General features: G+C 42.6%; 1 protein-coding gene across 1 annotated transcript; it reads right to left on the bottom strand.

Annotated features, from left to right (window-relative positions):
- Positions 1 to 12,174: 12,174 nt before the first annotated feature.
- LOC142571051 (uncharacterized) lies at positions 12,175 to 16,963 on the bottom strand. The gene is made up of 4 exons (XM_075679348.1): positions 16,903 to 16,963; positions 16,316 to 16,372; positions 15,549 to 15,700; positions 12,175 to 12,526 (listed from the first exon to the last, which is right to left on the bottom strand). Exons 2-4 carry the CDS (start codon positions 16,365 to 16,367, stop codon positions 12,203 to 12,205), a joined length of 528 nt encoding a protein of 175 aa, XP_075535463.1. The 5' UTR covers positions 16,368 to 16,372; positions 16,903 to 16,963; the 3' UTR covers positions 12,175 to 12,202.
- Positions 16,964 to 22,108: the final 5,145 nt, after the last annotated feature.

Raw genomic sequence — 22,108 nt, 5'->3', positions numbered from 1 at the left:
GCTGGGATTGAGACGCGCAGCTGAGGTCCGCCAGGGCGTCGGCGTGCGATGTCTGGGATCGCTGGATCTTTTCTGGAAAGCCCGACGACAAATTCGGCGAGTGGCTCGACCCCTATTAGCGGGTGAGACAATATAAGAAGAGCTGGAATGCTGCTACCCAGTTATACTGTGTTGGGTTGTTTGTTTTGGAAATACATTCGTCTCAGCCGCAAAGAAAATACCTGTATTATTCCTCTAAAATATTCTCAGACAATCATTGGCGATGATGTGTCTAAGGTAGCCATCTTAAGCAATTATTTTTCATCCGTGTTTAGTCAAAGTTCGCGTTGTTAACACGGTTTCCTGAACTGAGGCAGACGTGACACCTGAGGTCACTTTTAGTGTGCCTGGTATTCGAAAATCGTTAGAAAGTGTCAAACCAGCTAAAGAGTATGCCCAGATGATATTCCAGCGGGGGTAATAAGGAACAGTTCGGCAACGTTATCTTTGTACTTTCACGGTTTATTTCAGAAGTGCTTAGTTGAGAAAGCACTACCTCGTGATTGGAAATTAGCGCGTGTTGCACGTGTTAATAACAATGGACCAAGAAATGACGTTGAGAATTACAAACCGGTGTCTTTAACTGGTAGAACATGTAAAATATTTGCACATGTCCTTTATAGCTGCATAATCACACATTTGGTGTAACATAATCTTCTGCATCTTAGTCAAAGCGGATTTTGGCAAGGTTTTTCTTCCTCAACGAAGCTTGTTGAGTTCACGCATGATTTGGCTCTAGCAATAGATAAGCGTAAAGTAGTTGACTGTATTTTCTTGGACTTCAAAAAAGCTTTCGATGTTGTGCCTCATGACCTTCTCATTAGTAAATTACGGGGCTATAAACTGAATAAATCTGTAATTGCATAGATATCCAAGTATGTCTCTCTCTAAGACAGCAATCGGTCGTTTTCGACGGTTGTTCTTCCGGATACGTTACCGTGACCTCAGGAGTTCCTCAGGGCTCAGTTCTGGGCCCCCTTTTGTTTCTGTTGTATTTAAATGATATTGATATTGGCCTCAAATCTTCGTTCAGAATGTTGGTGGATGACTATGTAGTTTACAGGACCATAGGAATGAACGTGATTCCGAATACCTGCAGCATGATTTGAATGTAATAGCATCCTGGTGTGCCCACTCAGAAATGTCGTTCAATGTTAAAAATTCTGTTCAGGTCACATTTACAAGGAAATGTTCGTAGCAGTACATTCATATACCGTAAATAACACTACTTTAAGCACGGCCAGGTAATATAAATATATAGGAGTCTATTTAACGACTGATTTGAGGTGGACTAGGCCCGTTCATGACACCAAAGTTAAGACTGCACGTGTTCTGGGTTTTTTTAGGATGAATTTTCAGCGAACTTCCATTTAACTTAAAAGAACAACTGTATTTCACTCATGTGCGCTCATTATTAGAGTACGCATGCGTTTGCTGGGATCCGTACGCATGCGTTTGCTGGGATCCTATTCGTTCAAGGTAATTGGGATCGTGAACTTAGGAGAAAAAAGCAACAGTAAACTTAAATGGGAAGACTTGAAAGATCGTAGATGAAACCTCACGTTGACATTTTTTCACAATATCTACCATTACAAAACTGGAATCAATAAGGAGAAGTATATTAAGCGCCGTCCTACATATCCCAACGAAGGGACCACAGTCTCAAATAAGTGAATTTTTCTTTAAAGGTGGCGTCTTACGCTACTCATTTATTTGTTTGATGTATGAGAGAGTGGAATGATCTTGTGCCTATGATTGTATCCATTGTCTGTAATGATGATTTTTACCACGCTTTGTGTAACTAGATTGTTTTATTAGTCTCAAATATGATGCCCATTTTTATGTATCCCCCTGCTGTAATTCTTGCAAAGGCGAAGCAGGTATCAAATAAATAAATAAATAAATAAATAAATAAATTAATTAATAAATAAATAAAAGACAATATAAGAGCTGTAATGTTGCTACCCAGTTATCTTGTGTTGGGTTATTTGTTGATTTTACGCCGTTTGTTTCATTTGCGAACCACAAAGACACTTGGCAACTTGGGAACGGCTTGTTCAACAAATTATGAATTGCTTCAGACAACCTGCCCCGAACTAGAAACGAGCCGAACAGTTGTTGTGGCAAAGAGCTCAGGTTACCGGCGAGATATAGCGAACGCACATTCAAGAGGTAATGGAGTTTCTAAATGTTGTGGATGCCCATATGACGCCTGAAGACACAATGGGTCACATTTTGTAAGTTATCGCAAAGGGCATTTATCACTACCCCATCGACAAATACAGTCAGGAGGGGGTGACTCAGGTGATAAAACATTGCCGAACATTCTAGACTCCATAAACCCTTCGCATCATATGGAAGCTAGGTCAGCTAGCCAACGTTACGATGGTCGCTGCCAACGGTGGGACCCAGTATTCTCAGCCTTGCTACCATTCGTCAAATATCCGTTCAATGTTGTGCGAAGAACTGCGGCCACATGTTGCAGTCTTTCCGGTATAAGGCGCTTTTTGAGTGACCAGTGACTACTCCACCGCTCACCGAACGACTCGACTGCGCCTATTGACTTTCGACTGCAGCTGCCCAGCAGACCAGGTATCAGCAGAAGCTGCGTATTTACTCGGCCGCCTCTGTGCGTAGCTTGACGTAAAGTGCTACGCGCAAGCGACAACCTCTATAGCCACGGTCCCGGCCGCAGATTTTATCCCTACCATCTCGAAACTAGCCGGAGCAGCCGACGGAGGCGAGCGGTTTCGTTCGGTTCAACCATGCGTTAATTCGTGCCCGAGGAAGGGTCTACGGCAGAACCCTACAGCCTTTCCCTTACAAGGTAGATGCAAGGCATGTGAATATATATACCGGCTGTTTAAAGCAAACACTTTCAAAATTTTTTAAAGGTTCCATGTGGCATATAGCCCATTCCTAGTTCCAAAGGTGGTCTAGTCGAAGAGACAGGCATTATTTACGCAGAAAATTGAAATGCATAAGCGACTGTTTAAAGATTTAGTGAACCGAGTTTTTAAATATTCGCATTATGGACTGCATTGCAATTTACAAAATCTAGCAGTGGGCCTCGTAACGCGTATACACTTCGAAGGAATTGTGAGGATGGCATCCGTTATGAGATAATAATTCCCAAACTTTGTGGAGTTTCACACATTATTACGCGAACTTTGGGGACAAATGCATTGGAGTTCGAATTACCTCTGTGCTTGAATCCCGAAAACGAATTTTTCTTAAGGAAGTAACTGGAACACCAATGCATTTCTCCCCAAAGTTCGCGTAATAATATGTGAAACTGTTTCATCCTGAGAATTCGCTCCAAGTGGATGAGCTTCGCGAAGTCCACAGCTCTAAATTGTAAATTGCAATTTTGAGCATAACTTATTTACTTACCTTTTAATTAGTCATTTTTCGTTAATTATTCGATTATCCACTTCATTTCCTTTTATGCAAGGAGATCCGCCACGTTTAGTAGATCACCTCACGCACTTGACCACCTCATGCTACAGGCAACTTTAAGAATTTTTGAACGTGTTCTTTGAAACACTATGCTTACACTGACAGCGGAATCTGTGCATTTCGCCGTTGTCATTTCTATACACGAGTCCTCATAATCTCTTGGCTCATATCGCGCTCCAGGTGTCTCGCAAGGGTGCTCTGAAATAAGAAAAATCACATTGGTCCACGTCCCAGAAGTGGTGGAGTGTGCTTCGATTCCCAGATCTTCTATTTCAATTCTGATAGAGCCCCGGTCCACTCTTCATTTGCTCTCGCCACACACGGATGGATGGATGGATGGATGGATGGATGGATGGATGGATGGATGGACGGATGGATGGAATAACTCTAATGAAAGGTCCTGCGAGCTACGAGGCGCAAGGTCCCATAGAGCGGGCTACTCCCACGTTGGAACCGGGAGTTGTAACTCCCTGGCCGCATCGTGGGCTCGCTGGACGGCCCAGAGCTGCTCCGCCAAGTCCGTGCTGCGTAATGCTTCTTGTAGACTGGCGGAGTCTTGATCCTTGTTTGCGAGGGTCCGACCACAGGGTCAGAGCAAGTGATGTACGTCTAGTGTTCTATGGCAAATTTCGCAATATGATGTTTTGTATAGGTCAGGCATGTAGGGATGTAGTCTGTTCTGCGTGGGGTAGGTGTTTGTTTGAAGCATTCTGAACGTCAAACATGTTGCTGGCAAAAAACAAACCATCCATCATAGCTGCTACCACCTCTGCTCAACCAGCTAGCCCCACCTGGACCGTGGGCGCCAAGCAATTTGATACCGGCCTCCGCGGCAACGACGTGGCAGATGGGCTCAGTTACTACAGTGGAGCTGGTGACGTCAACAACTTAGCAGCGCACACAAACTGCGGTATGTCGGTTTCAGTCTCACTGAAGTTCCGAAGAGTAGCTTCTTTAACCTCGAAATTGACTTTTCGGACTAGTCAACGCTCAGTCAGCAGTTTCGCCAGATATTCGGCATATTCTCTGGCCGCTCCGAAGTCGCAAAAACAGAAGCTGGTAAAGCGCACCCGAGAACCGGACATGTCCAACACATCCTATAATAAAGACGACCTCGTTCTCTGCCACCATGCACAGAGTGTCATGGCGAAAGCTGATCGCGTTCACTACATACTGAAGGGTATCAGCTCATTCGCGTTCATTTCTCTCGTTATTCAGAGCCCAAACCGCGTTCGTGATATCACGCCATGCCAACATTTTGACACGCACCAGTACATTCGCTTTCCACGCACATCTTGCGACGGTCCATTCAACGATGACGCCCAGCTGCAAGCGCCGATACGTACTCTAATCAGGGAGCAGCTTCAGGGACATCTTTCTGGATCTGCAATGCTTGCGTCCGTTCTCCCCACTACTTCTGGACTGCGTGACTTTATGAAGGATTAACTGGTGTCGATGACAAGAGCCGAACTTGACAGCTCCACCGGAGAATTTTGAGCGCCCGGATAAGGGGACATTGCCTTCTGGCCTACCTCAACCGGTTATTATCCACCTACACAAGGTCACAGCCACCATCTCGCTTCGATGGCAGCGAATACTCCTGCACCAGAGTACCACTCTCCGCGGTGCTCGTCACGCCCTTTTTGCTTCCACTGCGACATTCGCGGGCGAATTTCTAGCTTCTGTCTCCGGCGTCAGCAAGAAAAAAGACACGGCTACGGTACCTTTCAAAGAGACAGGACACCTGGGTTTTATTCCTACGATCCCGGCCTTCAGGAGGATAAAATCTGAGTCTAAGCTGCCTTTGAATGAGAAAGGGCACTTAAGTTGGATTCCTACGTTTCCGCACCATACACAACTTCTTCTGGTCACTCGCCCTCACCTACCCAGGACATGTCTCGAGCTTCCCGCTCGCCCCGTGGTCGCTTTCCTCCACCTTACTGCCGTCGCTCATCGCCCTTGGGTGCTGCTTTCCATGTTGTGGACACTCGTTCTGAAAACTAGAGGCTGCAGTTATTAGAGGAGAAACTACGTCGTATCGGACTGTCCCAATTCCTTCTGCTCCCCTATCAATTTACTCTCGGTTTGTGTGGAGGGGGGTTCTGTCGACGTCCTTGCAGATATTGAAGCCGTTATTTCTGTTATGCGAACTGTGATTCCGTCTGCGAAAAGTGCAAACGCCGTGTGTTGGTCCGCTTTGATGTGGTGCCAATTACGCTCGCATTTATACCGCTGGATAGTGCACAGCTCGTGTCCTGATAGACAGTATTCGTAATTACGCCCAACTTACGATGCCTTTGATGTGCGCTCATGAGGTGGTGTTATGATAGCAATTCCTGACCGCTGTTTCCGCAGGCACCAACAACTCTGAGATAGAGGAAAGGCAGAATAAACGGTGGTAAAAATGTTCATCTTGTACATGAGAAACTTGTAGTAGATGGCGAATTTATTTCCGTCAGACGACGTACCCCATTGAGGGCGTGAGGTTCTAAGGAATAGCAACTCAAAGCCAGGAAGGTAACAATTAAAATCACAGCAACAGCACTTGATATATATTAACCCATGAAGCATAACAAACAGAACTCATAAGCTTGAAACCCTCGAGTTGCTGCTTGACCAACATGTCTGCGTTATAGCAAAAACGTGCTTACATAGCTTGATTGGCCGTCATTAGATTGTACCGCCAGGTTATAAGTTAAACAGACGCAACAGCGGGTCTCGCGGTGATGGTGTAGGCATCATTACCAAGTGCTTTCTTGAAGCTGTTATTAGTGGTCAATTTGCCGACCATAAAAGCTTGTCCTTGAAAGCGCCAATTTTGGAGGGGTCCTTTGTTCTAAGTGCCGTGTGCAGGGCTCCTAACTCCCATGATGCGATTTTGTTTAATCTTTATGACGATTTCCTGAGATTTCGTGGGTCGAACATTGCCGAACCTTCTAGACTCCATAAACACGTTGCATCATATGGAAGCTGGGTCAAGTAGCCAACGTCAAGATGGTAACTGCCATCGGTGTGACCCAAGATTCGCACCCTTGCGACCATTTGTCAAACAACCGTGCAATGTTATGCGTGGTCGAACATTGTAACAAATAATTTCAACTTGCGTGCCATTACCTGGAATAGCTTGAGGCACGGTTACTCGACAACCGACGACGCAATACTCAACATGATGGTATCCCTTAACCTTGGTAAGCTTGTAAGAGAACCTAACCATGGAGAATGTTTCCTAGGCCTTTTATTTGTCAGTGAACTTTTTCGCGGAGGAACTTCTAAAGTTGAGGCAGGTATTTCTGACCATAAGTTATTATCATTTTACTATATGAAAGCTAGAGAAAAGACCCCTGAAATCTGCACATTGGTTGCGGTTCGGTATTACAAAGTAGTCGACGTTACAGTAACCGGTTTTTTAGACTTACAACACCATACCGCTAACGGCTAAATTGAAAGTTCCCGGCAACAGTGCCGTAGCTTCATTAAGTTTTCCCATCATAACTGTGTACTAGTAAAAATAAGTTCACAAACGCCGTCTTAGTCCTTGGATTACTCGAAACGGTATTCCTTACAAACGTAAAATTAAAAGACTGAGGAAGCAACGCCGAACAGGACAGAACAGTTTGAGGAACCGATAGAGCAATTACAGAGAAAATTCAGAGATGCTAGAGACAATTTTTCGCCACAAACTTGAAGCGTTCGCTAAAAGTAACCCCCAAAAGCTCTGGCATCACTTAAAGGAAACTAGACGGGCGAATTCAAGAATAAAAGTAAATGGTTCAGTTGGTACCTATGCAAGCGCCCACCCAACGAGCTTTATTATGGATTTTCCGTGTTTTTTTCGGAGATCTAAGGAATATCAACCACTAAAGGTTCCGTCCCGGTAAGTTACCTGCTGGTCATCCGAGAAGGTATTGTGGCATTTCTACTTAGTCTTGATACGAGAAAGCGCGTCGGCACTTACAATGTTCCGAATTCTTTTATGAGGTGGTATGGCGAGCATATAGAGGGGTATGAACGAAGATCTTTAATTTATCCTTAACAGCTGGTGACATAGACGATTGGCATACAGCTCGTTCAATTTCCATTTTTAGGAAGTGTGGCTGCTCATCCACTTACAGCTATCGACCTGTATCTCTTACGAGCCCCTGTTGTAAATTGTTAGAACATGTAGTTGTGCGATGTATGCAATACTTTTTGAGAAACCAGAAAACCTTGTCAGACTTTCAACATGGCTGTGGTAATGGGACGTCCACTGTTTTTCTTGTGTGGACAACATTGGAATTTTCGCTAGTACTCGATGGAGCTGGAAAGACGGATGCCTTGTTTTTGGACTTTTGTAATACAATCGATAAGGTGCCTCACGATAAGTTGTTGTACAAACTGGAGTCCATTGGGATTCCTTTCAGAATTGCTCAGTGGATCAACGCGTACCTTAGAAACAGGCGCTATTATATTGAAATTAGATATTGCCCTTCAGATGTTAGTCTCGGAGTTCCCATGGTAGCGTGTTCAGCGCGGTGCTGTTCCTATTATATGTTAACAATTTGGTTGATATATACGATCAAGAAGCATACATAAGATTCTTCGCAGAAAATTGTGTTGCTTGCCAAGAAATATCAACTAAAAGTTACCATATTATTCTGTAGAAATCCTTTTACGGATTAGTGGTTTATGTGTGCATTGGAGGATGCAGTTAAACAGCGAGAAAACTCACAAATAACTCAAAGAGAAACTCATAAAGAAAGACTCATAGGAGAGACAAAGAAAACAGAAACACCGAAATAATTTATTTACAGATTAGCGAAGTGTCCTATTGCAGAAGTCGACAAGTGCAGTTATCCAAGCGTTACCTCAAGCAGTAAAATTACCTGCCGTGCACATGTGCTTGATACGAAAACATCGGCGTTAAGAAAGCTATGGGGCTCTGAAAGAAAACTGAAAGACGCACCTATCAGTACAAAACTGGCATTCTATAACGATTGTAAGATATCGAAGCGTGAATACGCCTGAGTGGTGTGGGACCCACATTTCAGTTACGGCAAAAAACAATAGAGTGCGTTCAGAGGAAAGCTGTGCGGTTGATCTATGGCAAGTAGAAAACGGAAAACACAGCAACTAGAGCAGTTCATCGGTGAGCAGATATTAATTACCCACGAGTGTGGTCTTTCTAAAATTATGCCTCGATTGGTTAGTCGCACGGCAATTTTGCGTCTATTCGCGGGCATCTTTCGCGCTCGGGAAAACTTTCATATAGCACGTATCGAGCAACAGAAAGTTGCATCCGCTGTTTTTCATGTTGCTCGGCAATTTTCGCACTGACCCTTTTCATTGATGTATAATACTTCAGCCGTTGACTATTTAATGAAAGCTAATTATTTGATTAGGCATAATACAAAAAAATAAACTAAGCACACCCAAGCACCGACAAACATTACCTTGGTTTTATCCAGCTACGTGGTATTTGCATATTCTTAAATCTTGGTGAGTTATAGTTGAGAAGCTTGTAGGCAAGGAAATTACATGCACCAGTACCAAGACCAGCAGGCTGCTCCTGGACTCGTCACTAAAATTTATTGCTTGTTAAATATAATAAACTTTGAATAACGATATTACTACTATGATTAATATTATTGAGATAATTGTGGCTTTGAGTTATTCAGTCATATGAGAAGAGGACTCTAACGGGCCAAAGGACTTTTTAAGGTGTTTTCATATGCGCTCCAAGAAACGTGCGGATCTTATCCATCTGAGCAAGTCTTTCGGTCGCCTGTTGCAAGCACTCTGATTTTATGACTGTTCATTTCTCCACAGTATAGAAACCGTCACCTGGTAGCGCTGTTCAGGAACCATGCCCTTTTTGCAAAATTGCCAGCTTAGCATTTTCTGAATACAATCTCATTAGGTAATGCCTCAGACGCTTCACAGCAACTTTGTCCTTCGGGCCCAATGGCATCTGGGCCACCATTATTAATGCTTATAACAGCATCGTTGTAAATCTACTGACATTATTATTATTTCTTGTCTTAATAATTTACTCGTTTCGCTACCTTGTAAAGCCACCTGCCTTCTTTCTCTCTTTGAAACCGGCGCTCAAACGGATGTCAGGAACTACCGATCCATGTGTCGTCACTCTGTCATTCCCTGCGTCTTGAATTAGCTATTCACAATGTATTCTTGTGCAGCGTAAAAATGGGGTTCCTGAAAATCCACATGAATTGCTTTCTGACGTCTCAACGACCACCATCTTTATCAGCTCTATGATTCAGGTTTCCACGCCAATCACATAAAGGGGTCAAAGTGATGCTGTGTAGTTCGAGCTGAGAAAAGCGTTTGACGTGATCTGTCATCTTCTATATATGCTCGAGAGGTTTTCGGAGAACCTGCTATTACAGATATGCTACGCATTGACCACTTGGTACCCATTCTGTAATCACAATGGTCCAACGGTTATCTAACCTGCGCATTACATGACCTGCCCAGTAGAGTCATGGACGGCAAAAGACTAGGTGGGGCGATGAAATTAGGAAATTCCCGGGCGCTATTTGGAATCGGTTGGAGCCCGACAGGGGTAATTGATGATTGCAGGCAGAGGCCTTCGTGGCCTGCAGAGGCCTGCAGTGAACATAAATGTGCTGCTGATGATGATGATGATGGTGGTGGTGGTGGTGGTGATGATGAGAAGGATGACGCCGTGGTCTTCTAAATAGGTCCGCTTTCGATAACGTCAATAATCAATCTTATTTTGTTCATGCGGCATCTAGTGGTGCGCCCAAGCTTTTCCAATTGTCTTACTGATTTTGATCAATGAGGTTTAGGTTTCCTTAGCATTTCAAGGCATTTATTTCTTTTTTATATAGATGACATCGAAATTATAAAGGAGATACACAGTACTGCGCAGTTTCGAGTTCTGCTTTATGACCTATCATCCCTCTCGGGATTGTGCCATTTGAACGGGCTCACGCTAAATTCATCCAAAACAAAAATTGCATCGTATTCGGCAATAACCGATATAGCGTGTTTTCCTACTTTGTTGGTCGTGAGGTGTTGGCCAAAGGAAAGGTAGTTGAAGTAAGAAAGAGCGGTCCGCTTTTTAGATAACATTAAGCATATCTATCCATTACAAGCAGGTAGCAACAGGTCGCCTGTGAGCTCAACGGTTCAGTCAGCAGACTTACAAGACGTTTCCGCACCCCACCTCCCCTCCTTATATATACACATCGTCATCTGTCCTCTTAATTGAATATTCCACCCGCCGTGGTTGCTCAGTGGCTATGGTGTTCGGCTGCTGAGCACGAGGTCGCGGGATCGAATCCCGGCCACGGCGGCCGCATTTCGATGGGGGCGAAATGCGAAAACACCCGTGTGCTTAGATTTAGGTGCACGTTAAAGAACCCCAGGTGGTCGAAATTTCCGGAGTCCTCCACTACGGCGTGCCTCATAATCAGAAAGTGGTTTTGGCACGTAAAACCCCAAATATTATTATTATTGAATATTCCTCAGTTCGTGAGGATTGGTACAAGCAATTAGAATAGCATAATAATTGAGCGGCGGCAGAACCGTTCATGAGTACATACAAACACCTTTTTCCGACCTCACCCATGAAGGACTGTTCAAGTTTGAATAATTATCCTTCACTTGCGTCTTTGGATGCACATATAGTCCTGACAACATCCTCTTTTCGTAGAAAATTATTCATTAAATTATAAGATGCACGCATCTACTAACTTCTGGTTCACTAAGGGTTCCACATAAGAATACGAGGGAACATAGACCCGCATCAGAACGGCAAGTTGAGCCAGTTGGCTAGGATTAATGGTAAGGGTTGTAACAGCGCACCCAAGACAAGGACAACAGATGTCGTCGTTTTATTCCTTCTGTTGTCCTTGTCTTGGATGCGCTATTACAATCCTTACCATGAACATAGACGATTCCACATTTCTGCCTATTTGAGCAGATACTCGCCCCTCCATAGAATGAGAAATCTATACAACCGTCTTTTTCCCATCTTTATACGTTTCAAGACACTTGCTCTTTTTTCTATTAGCATCTTGAACCTTTCTGTGTCGCATTTCTTTCTAGCTGCACTCCTCTCCTGTCTTTCCATAGTTTCTCCCTTCTTGCTTATCTGTGGTCCGTTTGTGAACTGAGCACGGTTATTGTATTGTTACTGATTCTGTAGCAGCTGTTGTTCCAGAGTGTTCCTTTTTTTAATCTATTTTTATCACACAGCTTTTCGTTGTAGTTTATTTACATTCCTGCTTTTTTGTCTTGTTTATTGGAAATTAGTTATTTATTGATTGATTATAATTATTACCACTGTTCTTCAGATGATGAATGCCATACTTCGCATGCAATTTTATTGTCACTGCACGACCAGTCGTTCGGACAATGGACGCCATTATCATAGGCGCAGTGGGCTGCAAAAGCTTCTTACACTTTAAACAAACGACAGGACTCAGTGCGCGGTGAACACTGTTATGACTGGGCTGGCAACATTTCTTGTAGCGTGCCTTCACCCTTGCCGTTTCTCTGCACTTCCTCCTCCTTCATCGTGTGGTAGCTAACAATGTGCAAACTCGTTAACGATCCTGTCTTTCAAAGTTTCCCTCGTTATCTAGTTTTCAGGAATGTGTCACAGAAATTAGGAGTTAAAAAGAAGGACAACACCAAAACTCTTTATCAGTTCCACAGTTGAGCCTATTTATTGTTATCACTGCTGAATGCTTTCCAAAGCCTTGCCCATCTTCATAAATCGCTGGGCTGCTCGCATGATCACATCGAGAAAGAGCTTGACAAAGTTCCCGCGACTCTCGGAATCTTCCAAGGCATAGCCACTCATAACCTTGCTCAACAGCTTGGATATGATCTCGGCTACCTTTGCGTTTATCTTCTCCTTGGTTTCCCGAGCGGCTTTCTTGATGTGGCCCTTGGCGTCTTCGAAGGCGCCTTTTACGGATACCTTAACATTTTCCGTGGCGTTCTTCAAAGCGTCCTTTGTTTTCTCCCATAGAGCACGAAGGAAGTACTCATCGCTCTGAAAAACGAAAGCACGTGGGTATTAAAGGTTGAAGTACAGGGAATCACTGTGCAAATATTAGTTCAATTCTTGCTGTCCCTTTCTTCGAATATAGGTATACTACAACCACGAGTTGCTGTGCTTAGCACGTGAGAGTATAAACGCCTGGCTTGCGTGTAAAGTGTTTGTTTACATAACTCTAAAAGTCTAGAATGTGTGTACCGAGTGTACACTATTGCTATAAAAAAGTGCTTATTCTCATTTTGTTATGACACACAACAAACAACATTTGGTGGTGTACTTAAAAGCTTGTAAATTAGTCTAATTTTCTATGTTGCAATTTGGTAAAGATAGAAAGCTTGCTCATATTAATTGATCAAATCTCATAGAGCATTCAGTATACACGTTATGGGACGCATTACACATGTTGTTCGCGGGGTAAAAACTGCAGGATTACAAATACAATGAAGTGCGCATGAACCATGCGCGTGCAATAGAGCGCAAAACTTACATTATCCAAAGAAAGCAAACATACCCGAATGCACCGAGGTTGAGCTTCATCTTACCTATCTCTAGAGCCAGCATTATTTCATTAGGGAGCTTTTCCACACGTGCTTAGTACAACCCTTACACATTTCTGTAAAACCAGGTCACAAGCGGGTATTTTTGTTAATGATACTCAGCGGGCCAGTAAGAGAACAGTGCGATATAAGAGAACAGGACGGCCACCCATTGGTGATGTCGCAACTGGCGGAACTAACAGCCCAGCTTTGTGATGCGTTACTTTTTATTAAGCGAACACAACAGCAAAGACACGCCCTTCTTTGGCTTGCACGGAGGTTGCATTATGGTTGTTTGTACAGCATACCACGTTATGAGACAGATCAAATTCTGTTATTCTCTTACTAATCCTTGTTTGTGGATTATGCTAATCCACAAACAGGAGACATTTAAGAATTGAAAAATTATTGGTCTTTCAGCTTACTTCCAATATCAATTAAGATATTCAGCAAGATAACCTGCAATAGGATAAGTGCAAAACTGCACTTTAGTCAACGAAGGGAACAGGAAGGTTTCAGGAAGGGATACTCTAAAATGGATCACATCCATGTGATATATAAGGTAATGAAAAAATCCGCAGAACACAATCAGCCTTTCTATATGGCTTTCATAGATTATGAAAAGGCATTTGATTGAGTAGTGATACCGGCAGTCATAGAGGCATTACGTAAACAAGAAGCACAGGCCACTTACGTAAATGTCTTGGAAAATGTCTATAGAAGTTCCACAGCTGCCTCAATTGTGCACAAGAAAAGTAGGAAGATACTTAAAAATAAAGGGGTCAGACCAGCAGACACATCTCTTTAACACTATTCGCTGAGTGCTTGGAAGAAGCAGTCAAGCTAGTAAACTGGCGAGGCTTCGGAGTAAGGATGGACGGCGAATATCTCAGCAACCTTAGCTTTGCAGACGATATTTTTCTGTTCAAAAACACTGGAGACGAGTTAGAACAAATTATTGAGGACCTTAACAGGGAGAGTGTAACAGTTGGGTTGAAGACTAATTTGCAGAAGACAAAACTAAGCATGAATAGCTGGTCAAGGCAACAAGAGTAGAGTTGTAGGAGTGGCAGTCGGCTTCTAGGTTTTATAAAGGAGTACGTTTACCTATGTCAGTTAATAACAGGGAACCTGACCATAAGAAGAAAATTCGCAGAAGAATAAAAATGGGTTGGAGCGCATACGACAGACATTGCCAGCTCCTGACTAGAAGCTTTCCCTTATCATTGAAAAGGAAGGCGTACAATCAGTGCTCATATATGGGGCAGAAACAAATTGAGGACCGCACAAAAAGCGATGGAACGAAGAACGCTAGGTATAACGTTAAGAGTCAGAAAGAGAGCTGTGTGAATCCGAGAGCAAATGGGAATAACCCCTATTCTAATTGACGTTAAGAGAAAGAAATGGAGTTGGGCAGGTCATGTAATGCGTAGCTTAGATAACCAATGCACCATTAGGGTCGCAGATTAGGGCCAAGAGAAGGGAAGCGCTGCCGAGTACAGCAGGAGACTAGGTGGTGCGATAAAATTAAGAAATTCGCGGGCTGCAGCTGGAATCGAATTCCCCCGGACAAGGGTAATTGGAGAGCGCATGGAGAGGCCTTTGTCCTGCACTAGTCATAGAAACGGCTGATGGTGATGATGATGTAGAGCACAGCTCAGTTATGAGCAAAGCGACAATTTTCCGAGGATATACTTGCGCATACAAAATTACGCGACTCCAAATGAAGTGACAGTTTTTTCTCTCTGGTGTACTAGAGTGCCACCGCGAGTTGCTCAGAAAAGTAGTCTAGATATTGTAGTATACAGAGAGCCCATACTGCACCTAACATAACTTATTTAGCCTCAAAAGAACGCATAAGCAGATTTCGCACAGCGAATGCACTTTCTGACCTTGCACACTACCTCTTCTTGGATAACCGCACACGCTTCTTGAGTGATCATGTTTTCGAAAAACATTTTGACGAATATAATTGTCTGAGCGCGTCAAGTAGTGTGTAGAGGGGCATATTATACGCTTCCTAAATGTTGTCTGTTTTCGCCTCTTTGTGTAACACACGTTCTTGGGCGCTTTCAGAAATAAATGAAACGAAATGCAATAATATAGTTCATAAAAGTGACTGTGATATGTGTTCATTTGTTTTAACAAACATACGTCCAGTATCTGACTCACAGCCTTATATTCTTAGATAGAAAATCGCCCAGCAACCTCAATAGGTGGTGTTTCAACTATAATGTCTGCATAGTGCTGCCTGGCCTCTAATTATTTCCAGTGCATGCACACCGCGTAAGTATAGTCTTCGACATTAGCTTCTGTTACTCGGAAGGGGCCGTCAATAGAGTGCTGAAGGGGACTCCCCCTATACTGTGCATTTTTACCACCTTTTGTAGACAATTACAGCTCTTAGAAGTAAATTCCAGCTATTCCTGGAAAAAATATAGATTTCGCCAACTAAATTTGACGTTAGTTCTTCTACGCACCTCAGAATTAATAGCTTCGTCCGCAGCTAGAGTCTGGGCCACTTCTCGCAGGATCTCACCCACATGAACAGCATCTTCAGCGACACACTCGGCCGCCTTGTCGAATGTTGTGTCAAGGTTAGACTCTTCCTCGGGAATTGTGTGTGCCTCCACTGTAATAACATAAACAGGAGTTTCTGTTAGACATTTGAGGGTCTCTAACAAATTATTTGTGTGAAATACTTGTAGTGCATTATAGAACACTACGTGTGTTGGGGAACGAGGAACATGTAAGCAACATTTGGTTCGCCATGGTATTCTCGTGTAATGTAACATTTCAGGTGACTCGCAGCAAATTATTGATTACCGCAAGGGGCAATCTCTAAAATCTCTAATGGTATGGCTCATAAATACCTTCTTACAAGTTTCAGTAATATATATGATCCTGTAAAGAGAGCAAGATTTTGATATTTGCCGTCTTGTCTCTTGAAACTGACGCCGGTTGTTTTGAATAAAATGGACAGAAGTGTAATTACAAGGCACTCTACAGTCGTACTTGGTAGCGTGCTACTAACCTTGAAATTGAAAGTAGGTAATCGGCGCATGCCCAACACAGGTTAAAATTTGATATTCATACCTTCAAGGTGTTTAATTGGTGTATAAACCTTCTTTGTGGGTATATGATCGCTTCATTTACTTTTCGTTAACTTACAAAGGATCATTAATGCACAATGAATTTTATATATTTATTTACTGTGTTCATTAGTGGAATAAATATCTATACGTACCCGTAAAGGCGACGAGGACCACGAGACAAATGGCTGCCGAAATGTGCCTCATGATGTCTGTGAGAAATGTAAAAACCTTGTTGATATCTGCGGCGGGGTCTCACGTTTATGCGCAAACACACGTTTACAGCGTTATAAACCATGGCACTTCCTTGAGCACCATCTTCCCAAGCACGCAAATTTAAAGAATAGATGTGCGCTTGCATTGAAATAAAATATTATTGACCTAAATATAAGTAACAAAGCCAATGTGCAGTAACATTCCACCCCTGCCTGAAAGTAACTGGTTATTTACTGAAAGGCTTCTTTATATGCCGATTAGTTAACTGGGGCATTCCTACCTCAAATTTTATTTTCACTTAGGTTCACCGCGGCGCACGTATGGCATTAAGGAAGCAGCTTTGTATAAGAAAGACTAGCGCACATTGAGAAAATATCCTCCCGTATATTCATCTTTATTAGCTAATGATATAGGAAGATGAACTGTATATCATATAAGTCATATTCTATTGCTTTTTATATTTCTAAGCGGGAATCGTTCTCATATGGCGAAGGACCTGAAGCACGGTATGTGTAAGTCTACTTACCAAAACGAGGAGCCCCAGGGTATTTCTCAGGTTGTATCGAGCGAAATGTGAATAAGCTGCGTTAACACTGCGGCTTTTATACCTTTGAATCGTGAGGAGCTGTTCTTTTTGTCCTTTTTGAAGAGATGTGTTCCTCCCACAAGATAAATGGCCATGGAAATGCACGTGTAGAGACCTAGATACCGCATTTATCTCGAGTTATGCCGTCAGAGATATCGTTCATTGCCTAGATTGGCGTGATTGACGAAACGGTTCTCCTGCAGTGCACTTCAATCTCAGATACAGCCTCTAATTGAATGATTGTTCGCCTCAGGTCTATCGGGATCGCACGATGATTTGAAGGTTGCTACTATATAATGCGAGTAATTTAGTTGAATGGTGCGCTTGAAGTGTAATGAAGGTGTAATCGAACGATAAAAAGAGGTCCCACGGAAAATCAGGGTGGCTGAGTTTGTTGCTGAGCGGGACATAGCGATCCACGTGCTACATAGAAAAAGGCAATCCCCTCTCATTAATGTCCGCTTCTTTGGGCTGACTTATCGTTAATTTTGGTTTTTATGAGCAATGTTCTCAACTGCGAGTTGAATTCCTTTTTCCTTAGTGAAAATTAACTCAGGCAAGTCAGGCACTGCTTTTCTGAGATAAACGTTGGGCAAATGACAATCACTTCAAATATATGTAGTACAGCAATGGCAACGGGCTTTTGCCAAAGCGTGACGGTCGGCCTGTTGTGGCCATAAGAAACCAAGATGATCGAGAACGCACTTATATCAACCAAGCTCTATTTATACTAGTACACTTTAGCAGAATTTAGGGCATTTTCATACGCCAGTCTAGAGTGGATGCGCTCTTTGCTAATATTTCCTCACCTTTTACAGTTCTATATTAGAATATGCAATTGGCTTGTGCGAAGCATCAATAAGTTTGCGCACAGAGCGATGGAATGAAAAATATTATGCGTGACGTTAAGAGAAAGGAAGAGAGCAGTGTGGATCAGAGAGCAGATGCGAATATCCGATATTCTAATTGACATTAAGTGAAGAAATGGGGCTGGACAGGTCATGTGTTGTGTAGGTTACATAAGCGGTGGATCATTAGGGTCACATAATGGGTGTTAAGAGAAGGAAAGTGCAATCGAGGGCCGCAGGAGACTAGGTGGGGTGATGAAATTAAAGGATTTGTAGGCGCTAGTTGGAATTGGTTGGGGCAGGACAGGGGTAATTGGAGATCGCAGGGAGAGGCCTTCGTCCTGCAGTGGACATAAAAGAGACTGATGATGATGATGGCATGGAATTGTTGAACTTTTGTGCGTGTGCTATGCTACAAACTTCTTGACGTTAGTGGGGTCCATATCTTGGCGTTTCTGGACAAAGATCTCTCTTTTGTTTTCTTGTTAAGCTGCATAGTATTACTCTTTGGGTATCATAACAGTCACATGCACAAACCATCCGAAAAAGATAAACTGTCCATTTTGCTCGCGTAACAAACGATGTCCAAAGCATGTCTGCTTTGGACATCGTGGATCAATGATTGACCTCTTTGTTAAAAACATTGCAGACGACAATATAATAGCTGGCATAATTCACGTAGACAATAATGATGACTTATATCCTTTTTTTTTTGTTGAATTCACGTAAAATAACTTAGACAATGCGTGTCAGACATTCGCATTCGACATATTTCACCACGAACGCTCGCGGCAATCCGAAACTAAAAATTGTACAGTAAATTGAGCGATGTATAAATTTCACAAGATGTAATGAAGCTCGTAAATAATAATAATTGATAAGTATAAGAAATTTTCTTCCCTATATCACCAACATTCCTAACTAAAAGAATGAGGAAGTATAAAGTTCCAGAAACCCTGACTGACAACAGCGCTTCTAAACATGATGAGCATGCAAGGAAAAAATCATTCTGAATAGGCAGAAAAAATGCCATTATTAAATATAAAAAAGGAGTTTCGCTACTTTCATACCCCAGGGTCGTCGCCACTTGTTATGTGCAAGGAAGGCGCTTGGCCGTTGTCGCGAACACGAAATAATCTATGAAGATAATACCTGCAAAAAAATATTGACAACAGACGTCTCAAGCACAAAGTATATAACCTTAACCAGAGGCACTGAGCGGTTGCCTACGTCATAACTTTTGATGAACTTAAGTAAATGGTATAACCTTGTCTCCTTTGTAATGCCAATACGGAGATCTACGCCACAAAACTTCCGAGATTTATGACAGTGGTGTGGCGAGGGAAAAATGCTTCCTTTGTCAAAATAAATTAGTTCTCTCCAGTAAAAAGAATGTTGCGAAGAAGAAGGTAAACGATCTCAGGCGCACCATAAAGGAGAGAAATCGGAACATATTTCGCGTAATCGATTTTGCTGCCATGGAGAAATAAAGAAAATATGCGCGAATTTCCACGTGTGAGGAAAACTCATGTCGGAGTTACACGGGGAGAGTATTGCAGCAGGACGTCTCCTAGTTTTGATAGAACTGCCGGAACGATCTCCTATGATTATGTAAATCGGGATATTATACAAAACAGCAAGAATGTACGTTTGTGCGAACATGAAAAATAATGATTCGCAAGTTGATTATCTAAAATAATAAATTGGACACATAAGTTTATGGCACTGCTAATTATTTATGAACCTGAAGATTAATCAAAAGCGTGTGAACAAGCTTAATAAGAACACATATTGGCAAGAAAAATCAAGCCGACGTTACAGATGAAACTCGCTTCTTTATTAGTAATATCCATTACCTATACAACGACAAAGGTACACAGCAAAATGACAAAAAATAGACATCTGATGAGAAAATGAAGATAAGTCGGTTTATTTCTCACTGTAATATTTCTTGCTGCCCTCGAATAAGGCATGAACTTCGTGTGGTGATTTCATTTCGAAAGGCACTGAATTCCCTATTGTAAGCTTGAGAAGACGGTTGTGAAGTTTCCGTAATTTGTACTTACGACAGGCAAAAGATAATTCCGCAGGAAACACCAGGCAGTGCGATTATTATTGATAAGTTGAGGATCAGTAAATTCGACGTACGTGTGTGATAAGTCTACAAGCAGGTATGAATAATTTCTGAAGGAATATTTCTGGTAACTGCAGAATGTTAAGTTTAGGAAAAAGCGATGTACAGGACAAATTATATGGACAGTCATTAGTCTCGTAGCTACGACCTGAAGTCGCTGCATACATTCACTATGCATAGAATACGTGTTGACTTACGAGGATAGAAAATACGAAATATGACTATGAATATAAGCGAAATTGAAAGATGATACGAGTTCAAGTAAAAAGTAAGTTTAGAAGAAGTATTTCTGTAACAGTCCAGCTAGAGGACGTGTCGATTTCGTATCTCTAACTCCCTAAAACATAATCAGTGGACTTTGCCCTACCTCACACTTCTAGATCCTGCACTATGCTGGCATCGGCAGAAAATATGAAATTGATTTCATTTCTTATTTCAGCAGCAGTACTTTTTCAGGTACAGTTTCTGTTGCTACGCTTGCAGGAGAAGGTATTCGTTATTCCATCTTATTCCTTTCTGCGAATTCTGCCAGCATTCTCCTCTAGCGTTCCAAGAATCGAGGCCATAGTTGGCAATTGCTGGTTCACTGGCCTGCCTTTTCCCAACTTTTGTATTGAAAACACCCATTACTATTGTATGCTGAGTTTGCAGTTTTCTCATCGCTCATTTAACATCTTCGTAAGACTGATCTACTTCACATTCATCGGGAGTGAATATTGAAGCGTATGCTTGTATTACCTTTATTCTATACCTCTTATAAGGTTTTATTATGGCTGCTGGTACCCCCTCATTAATGCTGTAGCATTCGTCAATGTTGCCCGCTAGGTGCCTATCCCGTATTGCTTCTTTTCTGGGAGACCTCTATACCAGTGGACGTGGCCGTTAGTTAGCACTGTATAAGCCACTCCAGTTCTTCTAATCTCACTAAGGCCGGTGATATCCCAAACAATGTCTGATAGTTCCTCAGAGAATCCCACTAAGCTAGCCTCACTCGACAGAGTTCGGGTGTTAAAGCTTGACAGGGTCAGTTTCCATTGGTAACCTGTTCGGACCCAGACATTCTTAGCACCCTTTGCAGCGTTACAAGTCTTACCACTGCCTTGGTCACGTGCTCCGCAGCTGCCGGGGACTGAGGGCCATGAGTAATTGTAGGAATCGTGAGGGAGGTTGCTGCCAGCTGGGAGAAAAGATTCCCCCGGAAGGTTTTGGAATGGTGGATGGGATGTCATCAGGGCTGCCGGACAGGGAGCGTTTTGAACGCCTAAGCATTCGCTGATGAGCTTTTCGTCAATAAAGATAACACAGATATGGGAATGATGGTGTGCTGCTGACTGACGTCAGTGTTAACACTTGAAAGGTAATTTATTAGGTTAAAAAACGCGCAATATTAACAATATATTGAAATAATATCATTGCTAAAGCCGAAAAACTTAGCAATATTTTGGTGCAATTGAAATAAACGGAGGAAGGAAGCCAGCAGGCGCTATAACACCAGACTTTGGCGTGCCCTTTCGGCAAGATTAAAAGGGATGACATGGTGAATGGACATCGGAAATGAATGACATCTGACGCCCGTTCCGAATTACAGTCACTAGAATGTAGCACGTATAGGACCAATGGAAAGCAAAATAATTAAACTATACGTTGGCATAGGAAGAGGAGCTGAAAGTGAAACGGGAACAAGTATGTGACCATTTTTGGGTGAACGCAACAGGTCAATAAACGCACACGTGCTACCTGAGGGCATCAATGTTGCCGGATTCGAGACCATCCTTATGCAATAAAGGAAAAGAAATGGCGTTCATCGAGGAGCCCGATTTCTATTATTTATATCATAAGAAGCCAGCAAAGAAGACAGCAATGACAACATGCGGGATATTACTTGCACTTATCAATTGAACGAGAGAAATGATAAAATGATGCATATAAAAGGTGGATGAAAAGACAGCTTGCCGCAGTTCGAGAACCATCCCACGTCTTCGCATTACACGCGCTATGGTCTACCAATTGAGCTACCATGGCACCGTTTTCCCGATGCCTGGTCTTTCGAGAGGGTGTTGTGGCATTTCTACTTAGTCTTTATATGAGGAAGCGTTTTGGCGCTTGCAGTGTTCCCAATATTTTTCTGATGTGGTATGCCGAACAGATAGCTGAGGCGGCTGTG

This window comes from Dermacentor variabilis, chromosome 2 (genome assembly GCF_050947875.1).
Source record: "Dermacentor variabilis isolate Ectoservices chromosome 2, ASM5094787v1, whole genome shotgun sequence".
Taxonomy (NCBI): domain Eukaryota; kingdom Metazoa; phylum Arthropoda; class Arachnida; order Ixodida; family Ixodidae; genus Dermacentor; species Dermacentor variabilis.
The sequence above is the reverse complement of the archived record's forward strand: the minus strand, read 5'-3'. Positions and strand labels throughout refer to the sequence as shown.

What these genes read in the sequence shown, in the direction of transcription:
- LOC142571051 (XM_075679348.1), bottom strand. Translation starts at nt 16,367, where the DNA reads ATGAGGCACATTTCGGCAGCCATTTGTCTCGTGGTCCTCGTCGCCTTT. An exon ending in GGTCCTCGTCGCCTTTACGG is followed by an intron (nt 15,701 to 16,315) that starts GTACGTATAGAT and finishes ATGTTATTACAG; the next exon opens with TGGAGGCACACACAATTCCC. An exon ending in ACGAAGCTATTAATTCTGAG is followed by an intron (nt 12,527 to 15,548) that starts GTGCGTAGAAGA and finishes TTCGTTTTTCAG; the next exon opens with AGCGATGAGTACTTCCTTCG.